This window comes from Poecile atricapillus, chromosome 15 (genome assembly GCF_030490865.1).
Source record: "Poecile atricapillus isolate bPoeAtr1 chromosome 15, bPoeAtr1.hap1, whole genome shotgun sequence".
In the NCBI taxonomy this organism is placed as follows: Eukaryota; Metazoa; Chordata; class Aves; order Passeriformes; family Paridae; genus Poecile; species Poecile atricapillus.
The window spans coordinates 7,695,705-7,713,644 of NC_081263.1; the positions used below are offsets into that span (position 1 = coordinate 7,695,705).

The 17,940-nt window shown below is 47.3% G+C and overlaps 2 protein-coding genes across 2 annotated transcripts; both read left to right on the forward strand.

Moving 5' to 3' along the window:
• The first annotated feature begins 3 nt into the window (after positions 1-3).
• On the forward strand, positions 4-5,317 carry POFUT1 (protein O-fucosyltransferase 1). The gene is made up of 7 exons (XM_058851053.1): positions 4-210; positions 424-545; positions 669-851; positions 1,387-1,499; positions 2,161-2,353; positions 2,861-3,103; positions 3,536-5,317. The coding sequence occupies exons 1-7, from the start codon at positions 51-53 to the stop codon at positions 3,722-3,724; spliced, it is 1,203 nt and encodes a 400-aa protein (XP_058707036.1). The 5' UTR covers positions 4-50; the 3' UTR covers positions 3,725-5,317.
• Positions 5,318-5,776: 459 nt separating this feature from the next.
• On the forward strand, positions 5,777-17,706 carry KIF3B (kinesin family member 3B). The gene is made up of 9 exons (XM_058850712.1): positions 5,777-5,836; positions 9,083-10,521; positions 11,090-11,191; positions 11,825-11,947; positions 12,061-12,179; positions 12,410-12,523; positions 12,976-13,081; positions 13,290-13,468; positions 14,083-17,706. Exons 2-9 carry the CDS (start codon positions 9,100-9,102, stop codon positions 14,177-14,179), a joined length of 2,262 nt encoding a protein of 753 aa, XP_058706695.1. The 5' UTR covers positions 5,777-5,836; positions 9,083-9,099; the 3' UTR covers positions 14,180-17,706.
• Positions 17,707-17,940: the final 234 nt, after the last annotated feature.

Below are 17,940 nucleotides of genomic sequence, written 5' to 3' on the forward strand. Positions count from 1 at the left end.
TCACGCCTCGGTGGTGGCCGCCAGAGCGGCGCGCCGCGGGGCATGACGGGATGGTGGCGCCGGGCTCTGGCCGCCGACGAGCCGCCATGGCCGTGCCGCCGGTCCCGGTGCTCCTCGTCCTCTTCCTGCTCCTCCCGGTGATGGCGGCGGGAGGCGGCGCGGCACCCGCCTGGGACGAGGCCGGGTACCTGCTCTACTGTCCCTGCATGGGTGAGGCTCTCCCGGTGCGGGCCCCCTGTACATCTCCCGGTTGCATCCCCCGGTGCGGTTCCTGGTGCAGACCCCGTTCCATCCCCGGCGGTCCGCGGTCCGTCCCCCGCTGCATTCCCCGGTCCGTGCCCCGGCGCCGCCCCCGGTGCGGCTCCCGCTGCATCCCGCGGTCCGTGCCCGGCGCGGTCCCCGCCTGAGCCCCGTCTCTCGCAGGCCGCTTCGGTAACCAAGCCGAGCATTTCCTGGGAGCCCTGGCCTTCGCCCGCGCCCTCAACCGGACCCTGGCCGTGCCGCCCTGGATCGAGTACCGGCACCACCGCCCGCCCTACACCAACGTGAGCCCCGGCGGGCGCGGGGAGGGAGCGGGGGCGCGGCGGGCAGGGCTGGGAGCTCCCCGGGGATGAGCTGCGGACCCCGGGTAAGGGGACCCCCGGTTGATGGGCTCTGTCCCCCCACAGCTGCACGTCCCCTACTCGGAGCACTTCAGGCTGGAGCCGCTGCGGCGGTACCACCGCGTGATCAGCCTGGAGCAATTCATGGAGCATCTGGCGCCCCGGCACTGGCCGCCCGGCAGGAGAGTGGCTTATTGCTTCGAGGCTGCTGCCCAGAGAAGCGCGGACAAAAGCACGTGTCCCATGAAGGTGAGTTCACTCCTCAGCCCCGCGGGCACGGCTTAATTCCAAAGGCTGTGACTGACTCATTCAGGTCGCCATTGATTTGCAAATTTAGAGTTACCCACCAAAAATCGGTCTGTGTGGCGTTGCTTTCACCACTTGTGGAGTGGCATGCTGTGCCTTCATTAGGTTTCATTGTCTACAAGTGCTTGGGGATCGGGGATACAGTCTGTGCAAGTAGATTTTGTCATCTCAGATTTAATTGTGACTGTAGCTTATCTCCTGCTCTCTGTTTCCTAGCTGTGGTAGTTTTCCAACTGGTGTTAAGGCAACATCTCTTAACTACAAGTTTGGAAGCTGTGGTGCCCTTGTTCTTTAAGACAACCTTTGCAACCTTCTCAGTGAACTTCCCTTCATGTATTTAGCTGTCTCCTTCCTGTGGAGCTGGTGTGTCAAACAGGCTGTTGTATTCCAGCTGCTTCTATCCTAGAGCAGGATATTGCTAGATCCATCTTTCAGGCTTTGTGTGTGCGCTGAATGGACGCTTGTCTTTTCTTTGCAGGATGGAAATCCATTTGGTCCCTTCTGGGATCAGTTCCAAGTGGATTTTGATAAGTCTGAGCTCTTCAAGGGAATTTCCTTCAGTCCTGCATACAAGGACCATTGGATCCAAAGGTAGCACGATGATGGAAAAGTGCTGGCAGGTCACTGAGCATTTAGAGTCACTCAGGAAAGCAGCTGTGACTGTGTATTGTGACTTCACATTTTGGGGGAGAGATTGAAGTGGTTAGTTAGTAATATAGTTAAAAATATTAATGCTTTTTCTGTTAAATATTTGCTGAGCACTTTCTGTAGGCATTATTTTAGGCATGAACTCTGTTAGACTGATTGACTTCTGAGCCAGGAATATTTAATTTATTAAGTATTTATTTATTAAATATGTAATTAATCAGAAATAATTTGGTTCTCAGTTGGTGATTATGAATGTATTTTGTTGCTTACCTCTTGTTTTCAGAGCTATGAATGACTTGAGTGGTTATCAGTAAGTTTGGGTGACAGAATTGCTCTAGTCTGGGGTGACAATGTAACATCCCATTGCTTGGTAGCTCCCCACTGTATGTTTGAGATTCTTCTCCTACTGGCTCTCAGATAAAAGGTCTGAGGTAAAATACAGTCCCTGAGATTTCTTCAGTTCAGATGGCAAAACAGCTAAAACTATCTAAATTTGGAGCAATAAATGCTGCATATTTTGTGGTGTTCCTGGTCTCTAACCTTCACAGCAGTCTTGATGCAGGTTAGGTCACGTTTCAGACTGCTGGGGTTTGGTTTTCCATAGGTTTCCACCCTCTGAGCACCCTGTTCTCGCCTTACCTGGAGCTCCAGCCCAGTTTCCTGTCCTGGAGGAGCACCGGCCCCTGCAGAAGTACATGGAGTGGTCGGATACGATGGTGAAGAAGGGAGAAGCCTATATCCAGTCTCTGCTGGTCCGGCCCTACGTCGGCATTCACCTGAGGATCGGCTCGGACTGGGTACGGCAGCGGCTGGAGGCCGGTGACAAGTGGGATGTGGGCAAAGCTGCACAAAAAGGAGCTGTGCTGGGAGACCCACCTTATCCCTGCTGACATCCTGGAACTCCCTGTGTGTTAGTGCCTCTGGGGTTCTTTCAGACAGGCAGAGCTTGGGGGTGTGGTTGTGTTTTCTCACTCAGATGTGGTACTTTGAAAATGAAAAAAAAGTTATGGTGAGGTCTCTCCTCGCAGCAACGGGACAAAGGGAAATGGCCTCAGCTTTGCACCCCAGGGGAGGTTCAGGTTGGATATTATGGAAAAATTCTTCACTGAAAGGCTAAGCACTGGTCCAGCTTGCCCAGGGCTGTGGTGGAATTGCCATTCCTGGAAGTGTCCAGAACACAAGTAGATGTGACACTTTCTCATAAGGTTTAGTGGGCACAGGATATCTGTTCAAAGTTTGGACTTGATAATTGCAGAGGTCGTCAGCTTTGATGATTCTGTGATTCTCTTTTCCTCTTCCAATAGAAAAATGCCTGCAACATGTTAAAGGATGGGACAGCTGGGCCCCACTTCATGGCTTCACCACAGTGTGTGGGCTATGATCGGAGTGCTGCGGTGCCTCTCACCATGGACATGTGCCTGCCAGACCTCAGAGAGATCAAACGGGCTCTCAAGCTCTGGGTGGCAAAGATTGAAGCTAAATCTGTTTATATTGCTACGGATTCTGAGCCCTACACAACAGAAATACGGCAGTTCTTCCAGGAAAAGGTGTGTCTTCCAGAAACCTCTTCTGGCAGGAATGCTTGGATAAAAACCTCCCTTGGACTCTGGCCCAATCCTATCATGTACAGTAGACAGGCAGTTGTGGAATAGGTTATTCACTGCCAAATATTATCATCTCAAAGTGAATTTGGCTCATAGCAATAAAAATTATCCTGTAAAACTTTTTTTTTTTCCAGGAGATTGAAGAGCATTGTCTGGCATGGTAGTAAATATTTCCATGAAAAGGGTTTAAATTAAATAAACCTAAGTGATTTTCAGAAATGTTCTGACATTGATCTAATCATAAATGAGTTATAGGGCAGAGAAAGACAAAACTCAATCTCTTTCTCTTGTATATTCCATTTCTAATACTATGCCAAGACATTGGATTGTGATAATAGCTGACTGGATTCATCTGCTCTCCTCGTTTCTCTGCAGCTCAAGGTTGTCAGCTTGCAGCCAGAAGTGCCTCAGATTGATCTCTACATCCTTGGCCAGTCCGACCACTTCATCGGGAACTGCGTCTCTTCCTTCACTGCCTTTGTGAAGAGAGAGCGCGACATCCATGGGAAACCCTCCTCATTTTTTGGCATGGATCACCCACCGAGGCTGCGGGATGAGTTCTGACCAAAGGAGAAAGAGGCTCTGTGGTTCCAGGGCTCTGAGATGGCTCCTTGGTGCTGCAGCATTCCCTGTGAGCAGTCATTGCTGGGCTGTGGGAGAGCTCCTGCCCTCCAATGCTCCTCACAGTCTCTTCCAGACTGTTCTGTCTGATCTCTCCTGTGTTTCCAGTGTGAGCTCTGATGGAAATTTAAATCATGTAGTTGATGGGAAACTATAAACTATATATAGTTTTTTAAGATGTAGCTTTTATAGCTCTCCATTCTCACTAGTTGGGATTCACCAGCAATCGTGATGAAGCAGCTGCTCAGATTTCCTCCTCTTTTCTTTCTCTGTTAATTTTTAACTCTCAACTGGAGAAGTTTTGAAGCTTCATGTCTAAAACTGACTACAGTTGGTTCTTTTTGAATGTAAAACTTTTGTTGGGCATATCAGGTGAAGCTCAGGACTGAAAAAGCTCTGGGTTTATCAAGGACCATAGCTGTCTTACCAGACCTGTGTCACCGCAGTGCCTCAGTGTCCCTTCTCCTGTCCAAAGGGATTCCATCCCCAGTGCTGTGGGGCCCTGGATCTCTTTGGTGGTGCTGGAGGAGTGCAGTGGGACATGGTGTGACATGGCAGTTGCCTGTTCAGCCTCTCTGCATCAGCCTGGGGCAAGCTGTGTGCAGGGACATGGGAGGGGAGATCTGTCACAGCCAGTCTGGAACTGGAGATTGAGGGCTTGTAGCTTTGTAGGTGTTGATGTCAGTGAGCTCTGTGGTAGAAGAGAAACTTGGAGCCAAGGTTTTTAAAATAGCTGTAGTGGGGTTGGGTATGTCATACCTGGGTCTAAGGTATTGTTTTGTTTTTGTACTTTGTAAGATAACCTCTCTGAGAGCATTACACTTATCTGGGGCAGTTCCCAGTGAAGGTAACTCTGGAAAATTATTCATTGATGGGGAAGCAACTGCTCAAACCCCTCTGTTTAGCCTGGGGTGATTAGATGCTGGTAACACTGATAATCCCAACATGGTGAGACTCGACCAGTGCCTTTTGGTACTTCTGTGACTTTGTTTTCTGGTCCAAAGACTGAGTACAGAACAGTTAATTTTTCAAAAATTCCACTTGGGTGAGTCTGTGGTACCAGAGCTGCTGCCTCCAGTGCACTGCTGCAGTCCAGGCAAGGCTGTTATGAGCGGTTAACTCCAAATGTCTCTTTTAAAGGTGGTCTTTTCCTCCTTGAAATATTTCTGAGCTTTGAAAGGGTTTGAAGGCTCAGGGGAGTGAGCAAAAGAGGTCAAAATGAGAAGGTCCCTCAGACCTCAGGGTGGCAAAAACTCATCTCTTGTTTCCTCAGGGCTGGCTTCAAAAATTACGGGATTTGAGGGAAAATTATCAGGTTTTGGGGCCTTTAGGAGCTGGGCTTTTGAAGACAACCTCATTGTGTCATACAGTTTACTGATCTTGGATGATGCCCTTGGGGTTTGCCTTGCCTTGTTGTGAAGCATGGCAAGGCTTTCCCCACACTGTTGGGAAGACAAAAGTATTAAAATGTTAGGGTGGGGTGTTTTTTTAAAAAAAATAAGGTATTTTTTGTACTAATAAAAACTTGACTTTGTATTGACTCGTAGTGCACCAGCATTCCTTCCTCCATAGTAGGAGTCTCAGGTACCAGAGCTGCAGCCTCCACTGCGCTGCTGCGGTCCAGACAACTCTGATTGATGGGGTTTAACTCTTACATATCTTTATGGTGGTCATTTTCTTCTTGGAAATATTCCCGCGCTTTGGAGGATTTTAAGGACCCCAGCTGGGGTGCGGCAGAGCGCCGGGACCCACCGGGCTGGGGCAAAACGCGGTACTTTGGGGTTTGGCGGCGCATCCCGCCGGGCTGGGGCACACCCGGGTACTTTGGGGTTTGGCGGCGCATCCCGCCGGGCTGGGGCACACCCGGGTACTTTGGGGTTTGGCGGGGCGCGGGATGCGCACGGCGGGGCCCCTTTGTCCCGGCTCCATCCGGGCGCGGCGGCGCGGGGCGGGCGCGCCCGTTGCCAGGGAAGCGCGTCACGGGCGGGCGGAGCGGGCGCGCCGCTTCCGGGGCCGCGGGAGGAGCGGCCGAGCGGCTCCATGGTGACGGCGCAGGTGAGTCCGGCCCGGCCCCGCACCGCGCCCGCACCCCGCCCCGAGCATCCCCCACACCCCTCTCCCCCGGGCTGGCACACCGCGGGCCGCTGGCAGCCCCCGCTGCCCCCCGGCTGGCCCCCGGTGCCAGGCGTGGGCACGGCCGGGACAGCGAGCGCGGGAGGCGGCGGGACCCGCCCGCGGCCGGGCTGCGGGGGCGATGGCGCGGGCGGGTGGCCGCGTTCGGGTCGGTGTCCCCCGCTCCCCGGCGCTTTTCCCCTACGGTCCTTCCCCCTCTCCGCTGTCCCTGCAGTGCCCGGTGTCGCAGCCGCGAGGGCGGTGGGTGATGCTCGGGTGAATCCGCGAACGAGGGTCTCGGCTGCCCGGGGGAGGGAACACCCCTGGGGGGCCGTGCTGAAGCGACGGCGGTGACAGACGTGACCACAGGTGACCCCAGACAAGGAGTGAAATCGCGGCTCACCGTGGCACAGGTGGCACCGGCGGCCCAGCTCCAGCGGCAGCACCGGCATTCCTGCCCGGCCTGCGGAGCCTTTGGCAGGGAGGCGAAAGGAAAACAGCAGCACAAAGGGTGGTTTGGCTTGGGACGGAGGGAGAGACACAATTCAACCGTGACATTATGAAACCACAAATATTTGAAAGATTTGAATGGCGAGAAGCAATGGAATGTTTTGAGTGGTACCTCGGGATGTGCAGAGATGCAAGGGAAGGTTTTGGGCAGTTCCAAGAAAATCTTTCAGAGATGTTTAAGACAGGGAGCAGAGCAGCCTCAGGACATCACCTGTCAGGGCAGGTGGCTGGGGTGAGCACAATGCCTGGGGCACAGCTATGCAGGACAGCACCTCCCAACCCTGGAAGTTTCTGAGGAAAAGTGGTTGCTCCAGCTTGTATTCAGGTTGTGGCATTGCTCATTTTTTCAGGCATAACCTTGTGTTGACTAAAATAAAAAAGTTTCAATTTCTGCCCATCTTCCCCTCTTGGTCACCAGGGGCACATTTGCAAGTGCATCCATCTCAGCCTTGACCTTGGCTTGCAGGGACCTGGCCCAGGTCACTTTAAGCTGAACTAATTTAATTTAAAAATTCCCATCTTTGATGGCGAAGTGGATGGCACTGCAGCATTCTCAGCTTTCTGGCCATTCATGTCCAGCCACTCTGGCAGCTCAAATATTGCCCTGGAGTTTTTGGGGAATACAAACACTGCCAGCTAATTGGTTTCATTTTCCAGTTACACACTTGGATAAATCTGAGAAGAACCATAATTTGTTATGCTTCCAGTAAACTTCACCGCAGTAGCTAAAATAATTGGAGATGATTCGTGATGGGTTGTTATGAATATAGCCCAAATCAAGGGTAAAATCAGTTGTTTGTGACTATAAAAAGAGACTTGCAAGTGAAGTGGGGAAAGGTGTCAAAAGCTGATGGTGAGGAGGTACACCCAAAAGAGCAGCAAATGTGCAACATAATTTTTGTTCAAAGTGTACCTCTGGCAAGACCGATCATTTAATATTTGTCATAATTGCTTACAAAAGCAGCACTTCTCATCAGAATAGTATTTTAGATATTCAATATATAAAATAAATCTGTGTTCTCCATGTCAGAACTCGTGCCTAATTCGAGTATTTGCCAGTGTGAACATGCAGATACGTGACACAGTGGTTGTCATGTGACCCTGTCAGAAAATTGTCTCTTGTGAACTTGAATTACTGGAATGTCTCTCAGAGCTGTGGACGGGGAAGCGTGTGTTAATGTATACAATTCCTCAGGATGAAAAGAGGGAGAGTTGTTCTTTGTGATTCTGCCAAGATTTGTCCTTGTTTCACTTATTCTTTCTGTGTTTGTGCTCCAGAATTCGTGGTTGCTGTGGGTCAGACAGGAAGGTCACCTTTATCTGGAGCTGTCAATTAGGAGGGAAATGGTTTTATTCAGTAGCTACCCAAAATTCCTGTAACAGTTTGAACTCACTGTGAAGGATGTAGAGTGAATTCTGAATGGGTGTCTTGTTCAGTGCTTTGATGGAAAGAATGAGAGCAAAAATGAGAGTTTTCCCCCACAGACCCAAGGAAATTCCCAAGGCCATATTGAGGTTTCTGTACAATTCTTAACCATATTTACCTGTTAATTCTGTTTTACTTCTTGCCAGTCTGACTGTCTGTATATTGGTATTGTGCTTCATTTCCCATCCACTAGCTCTGGCCCTGAAGTTCTCTGCCACCGTGTTGGAGAAGCTCTCCTGAGACATGCAATTATCAAGTAAAAAACAATTAGACAAAAATCCCTGTTTCCTGCTGATCCGGCTGGAAAGGGAACAGTGAGCACATCCCAAGGAGGCCACACCTGAACCTGTGCCAGCCCTACCTGGGCTTCCCTGTGTGTATTAGTTTTACACTTAGTTCTAGTTGGCAGAAGGACCTCAGGGCTCTTCTTGGAAGATATTTTGGAAATAAAAGGGGTTATTAGAAATTGCATGGCGTTCCTCAAGTTGAGCCATTGAGATCTGCTGTGTGAGGCTTTAGCAGGGACTGCTTTAGCAGTTTAGGGACACAGGCTTTTTGCTCCATTTTAATGGCAGCTCATCTTGCTGACGACTGGAGGAGGCACCAGTGTGTCCTCCCTCTCTACCCAGAGCCATGAACAAGTTGGATCTGTGACCTGGGTTTATGCAACATGGCTTTAGGTTGATGGTGAGTCCTGTAAACCTGGTGCAGTTGGAACACCAGAGCAGGAGTGGTGTCAGTAGGTCAGTGTAGCTGAGCAGGGCTGGCTTTTGTGGGGAATCCTGATAAAAGTATATTGCCAAAAGAAAATATAAAAGCAGACTTGTGCTCCAGAGAGAGCAAGGCTGTACTAGATTCTCAAAATGGGAGATTTAAAGCAAAAGGCCTGACTGCAAATAAAATGAATGGCACAGTATTATTTTTATAAATAGTTTAAAAAGGGTTATTATTATTTTTAAGGGTCAAAAAAAGGATCTTTATCAACTGTAAAGATGTGATCTGATGATGAGTTTTTATAGCAGAGCTTGTAAAAATGATACCATTTGATGCACAGCCTTTGGTAAAATAATTCTATCTCAGGTCAGGCCTTTAGAGGGTTTTCATGTTGTATGTTATTTTAGTTCTTCAAAATCCCTTGCAACTTAATGAATGAAAAATGCTGCTCAAATTGATGAAGCAAGTCTTTGGCTTTGTGAAAAGCTGTCCCCTGCAGAAAACTGCCTTCAGACATTCCTGCTTTGTTTTGGTTTCAGGTTTGTAGCACGGGATCATGCACCAACAGGATCACACCAGCCGCAGCCCCGCCGTCATGTCTAAGTCAAAGAGCTCCGAGTCCGTGCGGGTGGTCGTGCGCTGCCGGCCCATGAACAGCAAAGAGAAAACTGCTTCCTACGAGAAAGTTGTCAATGTGGATGTCAAGTTAGGGCAGGTCTCAGTGAAGAATCCACGGGGATCATCTCATGAACTGCCTAAAACATTCACCTTTGATGCTGTGTATGACTGGAATTCCAAACAGGTCGAACTCTACGATGAGACCTTCAGACCTCTCGTGGACTCTGTTCTTCAAGGGTTTAATGGGACAATCTTTGCCTATGGGCAGACTGGGACAGGGAAAACATATACAATGGAAGGGGTGCGTGGTGATCCTGAAAAGAGAGGGGTCATCCCCAATTCATTTGACCACATCTTCACCCACATCTCTAGATCTCAAAATCAGCAATACTTAGTTAGAGCGTCATATTTGGAAATATACCAAGAAGAAATCAGAGACTTGCTATCAAAGGATCAGTCCAAACGGCTGGAGTTGAAAGAGAGACCAGACACAGGTGTTTTTGTTAAGGATTTGACCACCATTGTTACAAAAAGTGTCAAAGAGATAGAGCACATCATGAATTTGGGAAACCAGAACCGCTCTGTTGGTGCCACCAACATGAATGAGCACAGCTCTCGATCTCATGCCATTTTCCAGATCACAATCGAGTGCAGCGAGTTGGGACTGGATGGAGAGAACCACATCCGTGTTGGGAAGCTCAACCTGGTCGACCTGGCAGGCAGCGAGCGGCAAGCAAAGACTGGAGCACAGGGAGAAAGGCTGAAGGAAGCCACTAAAATCAATCTCTCCCTCTCAGCTTTGGGCAACGTTATCTCTGCCCTGGTAGATGGCAAAAGCACGCACATTCCGTACCGGGACTCCAAGCTGACCAGGCTACTGCAGGACTCGTTGGGTGGCAATGCCAAAACTGTGATGGTGGCCAATATAGGCCCTGCCTCTTACAATGTAGAGGAGACACTGACCACACTGAGATATGCCAACCGTGCCAAAAACATCAAGAACAAGCCACAAGTGAATGAGGATCCTAAGGAGGCTCTGCTGCGGGAATTCCAGGAAGAGATTGCTCGACTCAAGGCACAGTTGGAAAAACGGTCTATTGGCAAAAGAAAGAGGAGGGAAAGGAGGAGGGAGGGTGGGGAAGAGGAGGAGGACACTGAAGAGGGTGAGGATGAAGGAGATGACAAAGATGACTATTGGAGGGAGCAACAAGAAAAGCTGGAGATTGAGAAGAAAGCTATAGTGGAGGATCACAGCTTGGTAGCAGAAGAAAAGATGAGGCTGCTGAAAGAGAAGGAGAAGAAAATGGAGGACCTGAAGCGAGAGAAAGAAGCAACAGAGATGCTGAGTGCTAAAATCAAGGTAGAATTCTTTCTCGTCATACTCTTTGAAAGCAATTTCCTTAGGCTGTGGGGAAAAGAAAGGGTTTCCCAGTTTGGAAAGATATGTCACAGGAAGTTTCCAGGATAGTGATTTGTGTTTAGGTGAGAAGATTTTAAAATAAACTACTTCTAGCCAGAAGTTGAAATTTCCACCATTAGTTATGTATTTCAATATTCATGAGTTGCTTCATTGGTCTTATGTGCTGATCTTAAGCAATTGGCACAATAAAAGACAACGCATCTTTTCACAAGCTGCAGCACTAAAAATGTTCCCTTCTGTCACAGTTCATTAACAGGTTATTTAGAGGGGAGCACACATTTTGGTTCTCCAGCTTTGCCACACATTGCAGTGGTGTATTCTAAACAAGTTGCTGTAGCATTAATCCCACAGTTTTATAGGAATTTTAAGAAATAGTGATTCCTGTAGCAGCTGCCTTGAAAGAGAAGGTTAAATAAGGGAACTGCCCTGAAGAAGTTGTGTCCATAGAAGAGAAAGTTACCCTCTGTGGTCACTGAGAAAAACTTCTGAACCTGTTTTTTCATTTCAGACAATGGAAAGCAAGCTGCTGGTGGGAGGGAAAAATATTGTGGATCACACAAATGAACAGCAGAAAATCCTGGAACAGAAACGACAGGAAATTGCAGAACAGGTACAAAGAAGGAGATCTGTTATTTTGTATAATATTGTATCAGGGAAGTTACCAGAAAGTTTTCCCAAGGGTTAACCCTGAAACTGATTTAATGGCAATAGCTTGTTGAAAAGAAGGGGGAAGGGCTTGTGTCATATTTGTAGTTACTTAAAATATGTAAAGAAGGTTAATAATAGTTTTCTCCTACCTCTTCATGGTAAAGATTTACCTTCTATCTTGATTGGAGCTGTTTGTAAGTGAAGTAATATTTGTAAGACCTCTGAGATTACCAGTTCAGCCTTTAGCTCAAGGAAGGGGTCTTTACCCTGCTAAAAGTTTATTTTCTGTTATGCAAATTCTGTTGGTGATTCTTAAATACAATAACCAGTACAAACTGATAATAAGGAAAGAAACAAATAATCTAAAAATAACATTTGGTTCCTTTAGTTGCAGCTTGAGCCTTGTTCACACTATCTCATCTTAATAGCAAAATTAGGACAAATAAGAGTTAACATTTTTGGTATTTCTATGGCAAGAGATAGGAAGAACTGGAAGGCAGGAAAGGAAACCCATCCTGAGCATTGGTATCATGTGTGTCAGCTGGAGGTGACAGGGTAATTGTGGTCTTTGATGCCATATTGTCACGTTCTTCAGAAACGTCGGGAGCGAGAAATCCAGCAACAGATGGAAAGTCGGGATGAGGAAACGCTAGAGCTGAAGGAGACCTATAGTTCTCTTCAGCAAGAGGTGGACATAAAGACAAAAAAACTCAAAAAGGTAAAAAGAAAATTATTCCCTGCCTACCAGGCTGGGGAAAAAAATCAACTTGTGTGTGAAAGTGAGAGGAGCTTTGGCAAGTGACGGGTTTTGGCTCTTGTTGTGTGCTCCAGTTATTTTCCAAGCTGCAAGCTGTGAAGGCAGAGATCCATGATCTCCAAGAAGAGCATATCAAAGGGCGCCAGGAAATGGAACAGACCCAGAATGAACTCACCAGGGAACTAAAGCTAAAGTAAGTCCCATCACACTATTGCCTGCTATTAACTGTAACAGAGGGTTTCTCGGGGCAGGGAGTAGAGGGACTGCCTTACACATAATCGTGGAATGAGATTTAACCATGAGAAAACTAAACCATTCCTCCTTTTCCAGGGTTGTATTACATCAATGGGAGAGGAGCAGTGAGGAAAGTCGTTGCTAATTAATTAATTCTTGTATATTTCTCATTTTGGTGGTTGCATGTAGGCACCTGATTATTGAAAACTTTATTCCCTTGGAAGAAAAGAATAAGATCATGAACAGATCATTCTTTGATGAAGAGGAAGACAACTGGAAACTACATCCCATAACCCGTCTGGAGTGAGTGTACTTGTGCTCTTGGGATGGAATTACAGGTCACAGGAAACCCTCTAGCTCTCAAGAACAAAAGAGGGATTGAACTGGGGATTTAAACTGGCCCTCTAGAGTTCACAGCTTCTTGATGCATAATAAAATAAAATAAAACAATTTATTCTTCTTAATAGGTGCTATAAAATAGGAAGGTACAGTTAGGAGAATTCTTGAGAGGTTATGACTTTTCTGATAGGCAAACCCAATAAATATATGTAAAATACATGTAATAGTACATTCACCCTTAAAATAGCTGTGCATTCCTATCATATTTCTTTTCTGCTCCTACAAATGCAGCCTGGGTGGTTTCTGCTGTGTTGAAACAGATTTCTGCATGGAATTTGCAGATGTTGTAGCTCATAAACTCCAAGAGGAGCCTTTGGTTTTAGGGTATAACAGCCTGAGACTCTGTTTTTCTCTAGTAACCAGCAGATGATGAAAAGACCAGTATCTGCCGTGGGGTACAAAAGGCCCCTGAGCCAACATGCCAGGACGTCCATGCTGAATCATACAGAGGCTCGGTACAGGGTAAGCCCAGATGTGGTTGAACCTTTGTCTCTTCACCCTCCTGATCAGGAGAGTGTGAATTCCAGAGGGGGTTGTGTGTTCTTCTTTGAGATGTAAATTTGTAGTGTCCTGCATGCATTTATGAAGTACTTCAGATTAAGTTTCTGGAGGGCAGAATAACAGTTTGTGTGAAAACATGGAGACTTTGATTCTGCTTTTCCTGTCTCAGGCAGAGAACATCGTGTTACTGGAACTGGACGGGCCCAGCCGGACGACGAGGAACTATGAAGGTCCAGCCATCGCTCCCAAGGTTCAGGCAGCTCTGGAAGCAGCTCTGCAGGAAGAAGATGAGATTCAAGTGGATGCCTCAACCTTTGAGAGCACTTCAAATAAAAAATCAAAACCCAGGTGAGTTGAACTTTCCCTGAGCAGACTGGCCTACAGGAGAGGTGCAAGTACAGTTGCTGCTGGTCAGCACTTCTCATCAGTGAAGTGAAGCTGAGCTTCATAGTAAATAACAATAAAACACATAGCAATAGTAAAGCAGAGAGAGAAAGGAACATAGAATCATTAAGGTTGGAAAAGACCTTTAAGATTTGAGTCCAACCTCCAACTGAATCCCACCGTGCTACTAAACCTTATCTTGAAGTGCCATGTCTAGTCATTTTTTGAATGCTTCAGGGGATGGAGATTCTGCCCCTGCCCTGAGCAGCCTGTGCCAGGGCTCAACCACTCTTGCAGTGAAGGTATATTTCCTAATATCCAGCCTCAACCTCACCTTGTAGAACTTGAGGCTGTTTCACCTTGGCCTGTCACTTGCTACTTGGGAGAAGAGGCCAGCCCCTGCCTCGCCACAACCTTCTTTGAGGGTTTAGGACATAGGATAGAAGAAGAAGTTGAAACTGTTTATTAGAGAGTAACTCTGGTAAAAAAAAATCAGCTTTTTGCAGATTAATTTTGGAAAGTAAGAGGTGACATTGTTAGAGCTTCTCTTGTTTATATTTTAATCTTTGCTCCTTTAGACCGAAAACTGGAAGGAAATCGGTGGGATCCGCATCAGGATCAGGCACCCCCAGTTCTCAGCTCTACCCACAGTCACGAGGGCTGGTTCCAAAATAAAACCAGCCACGCCTCTCCAGGGAGGGAACAGCCTTTACCTTCTGGGAGCAGAGACAAGGACAAACCTGCAGAGAGAGCTCCTGGCCAGCCTCCAGCCCCTTTCCCTGGAGATGGCCTTGTTGCTGTTTAACTGACTTGGGCCAGTCCAGGGGCACTGAGCCGTGGCAAGATCTGTGCTTGCAATTCAGCATTTGGCCTCTGTGGGAAATGGATTTTAGTTAGGAAATCAAAAATGCATGAGGTACGTTACAGTGTGTTAGGAGCAATGGGAAGCATGGGCATCACCTCACAGCATCACCGTCCTCCTCCTGCACCAGCCCTCTGCTGCGCGGGGCTTTTTGGCTGTTCTGCACTAAGAAGACAGAGCTGAAAGTCATCTCAACAGAACCACCACCCTGCGGCTCCACACTGAGAACCAAAAGAGGCTAAAAAGCAGAGGATCTGTTGAAACTCAGCAAGGTGCATGGTTCTTCCTCTTCCTGCTGGAGGGACTGGTATCATCACCTGGGGTTCAGGCATTGGTCTGAACAGGCAGGATTGCAGTGGCCAGCGTGTCCTCACCACCACACAGCTATGGCTCCCCATAGGGCTGTAGGGCAGAAAAGGGTTTTGAAAACAACTCTGTGGTCTCTAGAAAGGATGCAGTAGAATCTGAAGTCCTTTCTTTGTTTACAGGCGTAAGTGAGAGCTCGTCTAAGTTGACCTACAGACCTCACCCCTACCAACAGGAACCACCTTGTCAAAGAACACCTCTGCATCCCACTGTCAGCTCCACAGCTTTCCTCCTCTCTCTTGCCTCCATCTTTACCCCTGGCATTTAAAACCAGTGTCCATATGACATCTTTAATGGAATTATGGCCATTTTCTCATGCCTCCCACTGTTGATGGAAAATGTAGCACTAGTTCAGAGCTCTCCCTGCCAGGCTCAAACTCTCAGCTGGGCAGAGCACAGGAACTTGGAGCTGCCTTTGAGAGCACTCCTGGGAGTTTGGTCCCTTCCCTTGGTGTCTAAGGAGGTTCAGCATTCAGTGCCTCTTGTGCCTCAGCTGTTCCATGTTAAGCAGCTTTCTCTCTGCACCTCCCAGCCCAGTCAGAGCCTGCTGGGAGTGAACCCAACCTAACCCAGGCTGGTGATGGAAGCTGGTGTTAATTCCAGGGGTTTTACTTTGAAAACAAGGGAGGAAGAACTGCTTTTGATAGTCTCATTACAAAGCTGTCATATGACTAAAGCAGGCTCGTGTAGCAGGGTAGAGGGAGGTGGAACTCCACGCTAAGGACAGAGTAAGGTGTCCCTGTCTAGTGTCCCACAGCTCATTCGTAAGTTTTAGTTCACTGTATATTGAGACGTATTCGGGTTGCTCTTGGCTGTCATCCTGTGAACGTTTTTACCTGTTTCCCTCACTGATGACTCCCTCCAGACTGACACGTGTGAGTGTGTGAGGACTTGCCTGGTTGTAGACATGCTCTGATGTGTGGACTCTGCCTTGTGTTCGTTAAGTGTCCACGGAGTGACTTCATCCAGGCTGGAGAGCTCCTTTCTACTGACCCCCCTGAGCAGGAGGAACTGAGTGCTCAGCACAGCTCACCTGTGCATCCTGCAGGCACGGTGCCCAGGTGAGCCAGGTGGGCCCCTTAAACACCAACTTGGCTGCTGCATTCCATGGACTGCTTTCCCGGGTCACAAGGTTAATATATGTATACACATATATGCACACATATATATATATATATAATAGTTTTGGTGGAGGAAGGAGGGATTTGCTTATAATTGAGAGAGCAGGCACATGACCAATTTCTTTCAACCTGAACGTGGAAACCCAGCATAATCTTCATTTTTACAAAGCACTGTTTATTTCCAGAGAGCCTTTTAACTGGCTTTGTTGCATAGTATAACATCATCTTCTCTTCCCTCTTCTCCTTCTTTCTCTCCAGCACATAATCTTCTGTACTAGGAGATTTTAAAAGATGATTGTATGGTTTAAGTGCTCAGAGAATTTAAGTTAACTGGGGTGGGGGGGAGGTTTAAAACCCTGAAATAGCAGCACAATATATAACCACATGTATGTACATACCTATGTACACATGTTTTATGTGAATAATGCATACACAGACACATCTGTGTCTGCACATGTGCACACTTTTCCTCAGCTGCTACTATTCCATAGGGAATTCTATTCTATATTAAACTCATATGCTGGAAACTGCCCTTGTGGCAGGGCTGGTACCATGGAACTCTGCAGTGGAAAACTGTTTTCATGCTGATGAGCCAGTGTCAGAAAGGCTCTGATTTTAACTCTGTAGAAATTCGTTAGCAAGGTGAAAGAAGCTCAGTAGAGTGGAAAAGAATAAATCTGCATATTTAGTCATTGTATGTAAATTGGGGCTTTGGGTGGAGATTTGGTCAGTGTATTCATGGGCAATCTCGGCCTGTTGCAGAAGCTTTTGGATTCTCATTCCAAAGGACCTAACCCTCACCAGATGCTCAGTGGCACTGATATTAAGATACATTGTCTTAAGCTGTACAAAACATACTGAGCTCTGGGTTGAAGCTTTTAAGAAACATTCCTGCCGAGTTTGCCCTTTTTTGGTGTTATCTGAACCATCTGGGCTTCCTGCCGGTTAACCAAAGGCAGGAAATCCAGCTGGACTCCTGGAAGAGGCCCTGGGACAGCCTTGCCCCGTCACCTTTTCTTCATAGGAATGTTTAGCATTCAACATAATTGTCTTTGCTCTGATCTGTATAATGAGATCTTTTTTTTTTAAAAAAAAAGTGGCATGCAGCAGGAGTTGGCCTGTGGGAGCAAGTGCCACGAGACACTGAAGCATAGGAATTAAAGCACTTTCTTAAATCCTTAACTTAGGTCTAGCGCCTTTTTAAAAATATTTGCATGCTGCTTGAATCTTCTAAAACACATACCTCTGCCAGAGCACCTGGGGCTGCGCTGGTGCCTTATACAGATCAGAGCAGGCAGTGTTCAGTCAGTTCGAGGTGTGTAAGTCTGTCCTCGCTGAACATAGCGCTGGAGTTTCAGTCAGGCACTTGTGTACCTGGACCTGTCCTCTCTCATGTCTGTGCTGGGCAACGTGCACCAGGCTTTAAACAGTTCAGTGGAATTCCTGGGGGTCTTTTCCTACTGTGTTCAAACACAGACTGGAAAAGAGAACCTGCAAAAGCCATAATTAGCTAGAGAGATGGAACTGAAATGAGAACACTGGTGCTGCCTGCTGCACTGTGCAGTGGGGGGTTGACTCTCTGGGGTCCAGGTGCTTACTGCCTTCTCCAGCCCCCTTTCTTTTTGAAGAGGTGACCCAGGATCCTTCTATGGGCACAGCTGTTGATGACAACTCTCAGCTCCTTTGAGATACGCCCACCTCCACCTTCTCATAGGTGATCTGTAGAAAAAGAACCTGTCCATAGTTCTGTCCATAGTTTTACAGCTTATATTTATTTGTATCATCTCTTTTGTCTAGGAATGTAAAGTGATCCTAAAATACAATGTGTAATAAAGTCAATAAGATTTATTGCATCTATCAAAATGCGTGTTTTTCATTGTTAAACTGGGGCAGGGCCCAGTGACTTCATGTTTTACAAAGCCTTGTGTTATTTTTCTTTCATAAAAAAAAAAAAAAGTCTTTGCACAAACTAAGTGGAAAAAGGTAAATATGAATAGAACTGCAGTGAATATTGTAATGTATATATGTGTATATATATATATATATATATGAGTAGAAGGTGCTGATGCCTGTATGTGGCACCTTGG

Excerpts from the sequence above, each read along its gene's own strand:
- POFUT1 (XM_058851053.1), top strand. The coding sequence starts at position 51 with ATGGTGGCGCCGGGCTCTGGCCGCCGACGAGCCGCCATGGCCGTGCCG. Across the intron at positions 1,500-2,160 it reads AAGGACCATTGGATCCAAAG|GTTTCCACCCTCTGAGCACC; the intron begins GTAGCACGATGA and ends GGTTTTCCATAG. Across the intron at positions 3,104-3,535 it reads GGCAGTTCTTCCAGGAAAAG|CTCAAGGTTGTCAGCTTGCA; the intron begins GTGTGTCTTCCA and ends GTTTCTCTGCAG.
- KIF3B (XM_058850712.1), top strand. The coding sequence starts at position 9,100 with ATGCACCAACAGGATCACACCAGCCGCAGCCCCGCCGTCATGTCTAAG. Across the intron at positions 10,522-11,089 it reads TGCTGAGTGCTAAAATCAAG|ACAATGGAAAGCAAGCTGCT; the intron begins GTAGAATTCTTT and ends TTTTCATTTCAG. Across the intron at positions 12,180-12,409 it reads ACCAGGGAACTAAAGCTAAA|GCACCTGATTATTGAAAACT; the intron begins GTAAGTCCCATC and ends GGTTGCATGTAG.